General features: G+C 47.2%; 1 protein-coding gene across 1 annotated transcript in view; it reads left to right on the forward strand.

Moving 5' to 3' along the window:
• Positions 1-2,095: 2,095 nt before the first annotated feature.
• Positions 2,096-8,020, forward strand: part of HDAC1 (histone deacetylase 1) — a 33,852-nt gene continuing 27,927 nt past the window's right edge. Inside the window, exon 1 of the mRNA XM_032877078.1 lies at positions 2,096-2,144. Coding sequence (XP_032732969.1) covers positions 2,096-2,144 — 49 coding nt within the window. The remainder of the gene's footprint in view (positions 2,145-8,020) is intronic.

The raw sequence follows: 8,020 nt of genomic DNA on the forward strand, positions 1-8,020 counted from the left end.
TGCTTCAGGAAAGTGAAAAAGAATCCAATTTTAGAAATATGCAAAGCACTTGAATCAAACTAATATAAATCCACTTATTTTTATACCACCTGCCTCACCTCTGGAAGGATCTGTGTTTCTGACTCCTGCTCTGCATTTTATAAAATGTTGCCACACCCATGACCTCATCTGATCCCCACCCTCCTCTTCTTCTGGATACTGTGTGCAGCCATAGAGCTGGTGAACTTTGTATTCTTATCCTCTCCATTTTACAAAAAGGGAAGTGGGACCCAGAAAGGTTATTAGCCAGAAAGCAGCAACACAGAGCTGGAAACAGGGGTTAATCCCCTGGCCCTTTAGTTGTTTCTATGATAGAATTGCCCAGTCTTAGATCTTCTGTTACTTTTATAATCAGTGGCCCAAATGCAGTTCTTAAGTGAGGAACACAAGTGCGCAAGCAGTCTTTTACTGTAGAGGCATAGGGGTACCTGGATGGCTCAGCTGGTTAGGCATCCAACTCTTGATGAAGCTGTTTTAATCTCAGAGTCGTGAGTTCAAGCCTCCTATTGGGCTCCACGCTGGGTGTGGAGCCTACTTAATAAATAAATAAATAAACAAATAAATTGAAGAGGCATAAAAATGTATCTTATCGACTATAGGACCATGAGTTTGTAACTTACTTGGCACACAAATAGTTAAGTATCCACTAAATATTAATACTGTTGTATTTTATTATTTTAATAGCCCATCGCAGTGCTTTTCAGTCTTTCAGCTTTCAACAATGAACAGTTGTTGATTGATCAATTTAGAGCAGTAGGGGTAATTTTACACACACACACACACACACACGCACACGCACACGCACACGCACACCTTGCCCTGGGGACAGTTTTGCAATGTCTGGAGACAATTTTTGTTATTGCAGCTGGGGGGTGGGAGTGGAAGGTGCTACTGGCTTCTAATGAGTAAAGGCTAAGGATGTTGCTAAACATCCTACAATGCTCAAGACAGCCCCCTGCAGTGTGGAATTATCCAGCTCCAAATCCTAATAGCTTCAATAGCTCGAGAAACCCTTCTCTAACACAAGGGGACAGTTTCCTCTTGTGTAAAGGCACTCTTGAGTCCTCCTGGGTGACGGCATCAGGGAAGTTTGGTGTAAGCAAGGCTGGGTTTGGGGCGCCCGGGTGACTCAGTCATTAAGCGGCTGCCTTTGGCTCAGGTCATGATCCCAGGGTTGGGCATCCAGCCCCAGCTGCTCAGCTGGAGGCCTGCTTCTCCCTCTCTCAATCCCCTTGCTTGTGTTCCCTCTCTCGCTATCTATGAAATAAATAAAATTTAAACAAGAAAAAAAGGCTGGGTTCTGCACCTTCGTTAGTGTCTCTGCTGCACAGTGGACATTCACAAAATCTGTACTATTGAAAGTTGGATCTAATTACTCATTGTGTGACTCTGAGCAGGTCACAGCGATCTGAAGTTCATTGTCCGTATCCATAAAATGGGAATCAAAAGCCTCTTCCAAAGCTGCTGTGAGCAATCGTTGAGATAAACGTCGGTGGAGCTGTTGCACGGTACTTGCCCCACAGCTGTCTTCTTTCCTTTATCAGTTTATCTCTCCCTCTTCCAAACCCACGTTCTAATCCATGTTCAGCCGTGTCATCAGCTCAGTGACCTTGTGCAAGTCACTTCCCCCCCACAACCCCCCACGTAGACCTCCGCTGACTCTCTACAAAATTACAAAGTTGGTTTCTGATCTCCAAGCACGCTTCCAACACCGAAATGGGACGGTGAAGTGTACGGCTCTGCTTTCTTCCCCCGGGACTAATGGTACGGTCCCCGGGCAGCTCCCCCACCCCCCTGTCGCAGACCTTGGTATAGGCCCAGGGGGCCCTCGGCTGCCTCTCAGGGCTGCCCTTGCCCCCTGCCGAGTTCCGGGCCGTCCCTGCGCACGCTGATTGGCTGGATCCGTGCCCGGGCTGCGCGGCTATAGGTGAGCCCGGGAGGGGACAGGCGGAGCGGGCTGAAGGCCCGCCCCCTCCCCCTTGGGTCGGACTCTGAGCTGAGCCGCGGGCGGGAGGCCGGACGGACCGACTGACGGGAGGGACGGGAGGCGAGCAAGATGGCGCAGACTCAGGGCACCAGGAGGAAAGTCTGTTACTACTACGACGGTGAGCACCGTGCGCGCGGCGGGGGCGGGGCCGGGCGGGATCCGGGAGAGGGAGGCTGAGGAGATGCGAGCGGGGAGGCTGGGAGAGGCTGAGGCGTTGGGGAAAGGCTGAGAGAGGAGGCTGCGAGGACGAGGCTGAGAGAGGAGGCTCAGAGAGAGAGGCAGAGGGAAGAGGCTGAGCGGAACGAGGTCGAGACTGAGGGAGGAGGCTCAGAGGAAAGAGGTCAGGGGAAGGAGGAGGCAGCGGGGAGGAGGCTGAGAGCAGGAGGTCGAGTCTGAGGGAGGAGGCTCAGAGAAAAGGAAAGGAAGTCGAGGCTGAGGGAAGAGGCAGAGGCCGAGCGGGGGTCTTTTGGGGAAGCCAGGGGTAACTTGATGGAGGGAGGTGGGATCTCAGGAAGCCTGATTGGGGAGAGTTTGAGTGGGGCTCCTGGAGGGGAGGCTGAGTCTAAGCGGGGAGGCAGGATCTGGCAGAGAAGGGTGCAAGGATTTGTTTCCCTGCCGAGAATACAAAGGTCTTCCTCTGCCCCTTTGCTTCCTCACCCTTTTTGGTGAGAGTCCTGCAGGAGTCATCACCTGTCACCAGCCTCCCCTCCCCCAGTCCCTGAGCTGGGCCTGCAGTTGCTGCTGGGAAATGGGGCCCCTGGGCTTGGAAGGAGAAAGATGCAACCTGTTAAAACAGATTTTTTCATTCAACAGAAGCCTGTGGAGCAGCTTACTCCGTACTAGGGACGTTTAGGTGCTGGGGCCATGGGGCTGATCAGGTCACTTCTCATCTTCCCTCAGTCTGGAGGGGGAGATGGGCAGTGACAGAATTGCTCTCCAATATCATGCTGGGATAAAGGAAAGCTCAGAGTGTTTTGGGAGCACAGAGTAGAGGCACCCAGCTGAGCCTGCGTAGTCTGGGTGGGAGGTGCCATCTCAGTTAGGACCTGAAGAACGGGAGTTACTAGCCAGGCCCAGGGAAGGCAAAGATGATGTTAAGTTTAGAAGTAAGAGAGAGGACAGCATTTTTGAAAGACGGCAGGTATGTGTATAGTACGGCTGAGACATAGGTTTGAATGTAGAGTGTAGAAAGTCAGGGAATAGGCTGGAGGGAAAGGTTGCAAGTGATGAGGCTGGAAAAGAAATGGAGACCAGATCATGAAGGGCTGGGCACTCTGTCTTAAGGAAGCTGAACTTTATTCTGAGTGCACTTGTGAATCATTGAAGTTTTATGCAGCCTGGTGACATCATCAGACTTATACCTTAGAATTATCACTCTGAGACAGAAATTAAGTACACAAATGTAGGGGTAATGAAGAAGGCAAGGATCCCAAATTCCTGGGTTGGGTAGTTTGATGTGTTAGGCTATATCAGTTGATAACTTTGGGTTTTGTATTTTTTTTCTTAAGACTATATTTATTTATTTGACAGAGGGAGAGCATAAGCAGAGGGAGTGGCAGGCAGAGGGAGTGGGAGAAGCAGGCTTTCTGCTGAGCAGGGAGCCTGACTTGGGGCTTGATCCCAGGACCCAGGGACCACGACCTGAGCCAGAGGCAGATGCCCAACTGACTGAGCCACCCAGGCGCCCCTGGGTTTTATACTTTTAAGAAATACTTTTTGGGAGATATCCAAGTAGAAGCATTCAGAAGGCTGTTGGCCATTCAGGTCTGCAGTTTAGTAGGAATGAGAAGAGAGAGATTTTTGGAAGTTTTCAGCATACAGATGGTAATTTTCGTTACAGAGGGTGCGATCACCCAAGAAGTTGTACAGGGTGGCAAGAGAAGAGGATCCTTGGCAGAATTCTAAGGAAGCAGACTGAGGAAAAGTCTAGTGCTTTTCGTGCTTCGTACTCCCCTGTCATAGTGCTTGTCGCTGTCTATTGGAATTGCCTGTGGACTTGTTCATTCTTCTTAGACAGTAATCTCCTTAGGGAATGGGGTCGTGTCTTACCTAGCTCTGTATGCTCAGCCCCCAGAACAGTGCCTTGGTCATAGCGGGCTCTCAATAAATACTTAAATTGTGCAAGGGGAATGTAAGTGAACCAGAAAGTCTTTTCTTTGTTGTTGTTTTTTTCTTTAAGTAGGCTCCTCACTCAGCATGGAGCCCCCCATGGGGCTTAAACTCATGACAACTGTGAGTGAGATCAAGACCTGAGTGAGATCAGGAGTCAAATGCTTAACCAATGAGCCATCCAGGCACCCCAGAAAGTCTTGGTTTACAGTAGCCAAAAGAAGGTGGGAGTGGCAACTTGTTGGCAAGAACTGTTTCTTGTGCGCAGTTTCAGAGTGAAGCTAGATTGCAGAAGATTGAAGAATGAATGGATGGGTGAAGAGAAGACGTCATATTGAACCCTTTGCAAAGGAAGCTTGGTTGGGGCAGAAAGAAAAGGTTGTTTATAAAAGGGGATGTAGTGGCTGAGGGTCGAGCATATTCAAAATCCGAATGTAAAAAACCAGAGCGAGTGGTTGAAGATAGGGGAGAGAGGGGCTGGTATTGATGGAGGTTCCTGAGGAGGCCAGGTGAGATGGAAACCAGAGCACAGGGAGGGACACTAGACTTTCCAGGGGAAGTTTCTTTGTGATGAGAGGCAAGGAAAAGTTCAAATGTAGGTACGCTGGATGGGGAGAAAGTTGAGGGAGTTTTCAAAATGAAGGAACTGGAGTATTCTTTCTCCTGTGAGTGATGGAGGGCAGTTGGAAGAGTAGTCATCTCAAAGAGAGATAGCTGTTAAGTAGCTGTTGTGAAAGAGGGAGCTAGGAAAATAAATTTGGAAGGACTACTGGGCAGTGGTGAGGGCCCATTCGAGGCTGGAGCCTATGACTTTGTGGCCGTATCGGTTTACACAGTTGTTGTTGTTTTAAGATTTTATTCATTTAACAGAGAGGGAGAATACAAGCAGGGAGAACAGCAGGCAGAGTGAGAGGGAGAAGCAGGCTCCCTGCTGAGCCAGGAGCTGGATATGTGACATGTGGGACTCGATCCCAGGACTCTGGGATCATGAACTGAGCCGAAGGCAGCCGCTTAACGAACTGAGCCACTCAGGCGTCCCTGTTTGCACAGTTTTGTGATCTCTACACCATAGTTTAAAACAAGAAAAAGTGAAAAGACCTTAGTCTTTAGACAAAGGAGACAGTTTACTTTTTGAAAAATTGCTTGTGAGTTTTGCAGTGAGGTCACTAACTTGGGACCCACACTTAGTTCTGCCCCTCAGAAGCTTTGCAGCTTCTGAGGCCTACCTTTGAGGGCCTCAAGTTACTGTCCTATAAAACTGATAAACTTTGAGAAGAGTGGGGAAAAGCTCTCTAAATTATGAAGGTAGTATCTAAATAAAAAAGATGATTTCTTTTCAAAAGTCAGCAACTGGATTAAAAGCTGTTAGGAAAAGGATGGTGCCTCTGTACCCCACCCCCAGGGACACCCCTAGCCTTCTAGATAAGTTATCTTAGTTCCCCAAGTCTTAGCCTTGGCTGAGTTCAGGTTTGATAGGCAGGGGAGTTGCTGGGGATTAAGGCCCAGGCGAGAGACATGGGTAAGCCAGGAATCCAGTTACGTAATGGTAATGGTCATGTTACTGTCTGCCTTCAGATTGGGTCTGCATCAGGATGTCTCAGCCAACGCCTTGAGAACTTATTCTACCAAATTCCCATGACTAATAAGGTGGTCTGAGGGTCTCTGGAAATAAATTTCCTCCTGCCTTCTCTGCTACTGCATCTCAAAAGTCTGTGTCTGTATGAGACAAGGGTCCCAATTGAATGCCCCAAATACTACATTCTGGCTTGTGGCTCTGGCTGAGAGCACGGTTCTTGCCTTCCGAGGCTTCACTAAGATTAAGAGAAGAGGGTAAAAGGACATTAAGTGAAAACTAAGGAAATTTGAATAAAGCATGGGCTTTTAGTCAATGATACTGTGTCAGTGTTGGTTCATTAATTGTAACAAATGCTTCTTATTTTATCATGTAGAATGCTGGTAATAGGGGAAACTGCCTGTTGGGTATCTGAGAACTCTCTGTACTATCTTTGCAATTTTTCTATAAATCTAAAATTGTTCTAAAAAGTAAAGTCTATTAAAAAGACAGAGAAGAGGGTGAGATCCCAAACATCCAGCTGTTCAGAAGTTTCCCATTGTCCCTGGCCATGTCTATGACGAAGAGGATTGGAGCATGGTTTAGATGCTCTTGGTGGTGTTCCCCACAGTGCATTGCTCCCTGGAATGCAGACTGATACTGACACCACCAAAACCACAGTGTGTAAGAGGCTGGGACCTTCTTTTCACTGGTGCTCAGAGATCTGCCTCATTCTGATGGACCTCTAAGGAGGGATCCTTGGGTGTTCAGTTCTCTTGATTTTTTGTTTTGTTTTGCTTTTGTTTTCGTTGGTTTGGGTTTTTTTCGTTTTGTTTTGTATTTTTCCTTTCTTTCTCCCTCCCTTCCTTCCTTCCTTCCTTCCTTCCTTCCTTCCTTTCTTTCTTTCTTTCTTTCTTTCTTTCTTTCTTTCTTTCTTTCTTTTTAAAATAAGCTCTGTGCCCGAGGTGGGCCTGGAACTCATGGCCCTGAGATCAAGAGTCGCTTCCCCTAGTAACTAAGCCAGCCACGCACCCCCACTTGATTTTTGGAGTATTTGTGCCAGGAACTTTGTGCCAAGCAGATTCACAGAGCCCTCTAGATTAAGTGCAAACTGAAGTAGGTACCTGGGAAACCCAATGCAGCTTTTAGGATACTGATTTGGAGTCAGAATAGTTGACCCCTGCATCACTTGTTAGTTGTATGATCTTGAATAGGCACTTCACGTCTTTAAGTCTCACTCAGTTCAGTTCCTTGAATCTTTATTTAGCCATTATGTTATATAGGGTGCATTTGTCCTTGCCTTCAAAGAGCATCCAGTCTTATGGATATAAATAGATATATAAGTAATTAAGATACAAAGCAAAATTTATTTGTTTATTATTTATTTATTTATAAAGATTTTATTTATACATTTGAGAGAGAGTGGGGAGAGGTAGAAGCAGACTTCCTGCGGGGCAGGGAGCCGGATGCGAGGCTTATGTGGGGCTTATGCAGGGCTCCATCCCAGGACCTGGAGTTCATGACCTGAGCCAAAGGCAGATGCTTAACCGTCTGACCCACCCAGGCGCCCCTCAGAACAAATTTATTAAGTGATATATACAAATGGAGAGGAAATGATCCTTTATTTTTAAATTTTTTTAAAATTTTATTTATTTATTTGACAGACAAAGATCACAAGCCGGCAGAGAGGCAGACAGAGAGAGAGGGGAAAGCAGGGAGCCCGATGCAGGGCTTGATCTCAGGACCCTGGGATCAGGACCTGAGCCAAAGGCAGAGGCTTAACCCTCTGAGCCACCCAGGTGCCCCATGACCCTTTATTTTGATCAGGAATATGTTTGGCGCTTAAGCTGGGCTTTGTAGTATGAGGATCATCAGAAAAGGAAGGACATTCTGGGTCAAAGGAACAGTCTTAACAAAGGCTACTTGGGTGTGAAGGTGAATGCCATGTTCAGGATGCTGATAATCATGTAGTGTGTTTAGAACAGACTGGCAAGTTTTCTGTAAATGTCCCCATAGTAAATATTTTTGGCCTTGTGTGCCATGTGGGTGGGTCTCTGTGGCGACTGTTTATTCAATTCTATTACAATGTGAAAGCAGCCATAGACAAGATTTAAATTAATGGCCATGGCTGTGTTCCAGTACAGTCTTATTTACAAAAACAGGCAGCCTGTAGTATTTGGCGCAAGGGCCATAGTTTGCCTACTCCGGTTTAGAGCAGAGAGCCGGGAGAGGGAGAGAGCAGGAAAGAGATACGGCAGATAGTTTGAGTTGAAAGCAGAGGAACCAATTAGAAGTCTATTGTTATGGATAAAGTGAGAGATGATGAGTTTAGT

The sequence above is a fragment of the Lontra canadensis genome, unplaced genomic scaffold, assembly GCF_010015895.1.
Source record: "Lontra canadensis isolate GAN:19392208 unplaced genomic scaffold, GSC_riverotter_1.0 scaffold60, whole genome shotgun sequence".
Lineage (NCBI taxonomy): Eukaryota > Metazoa > Chordata > Mammalia > Carnivora > Mustelidae > Lontra > Lontra canadensis.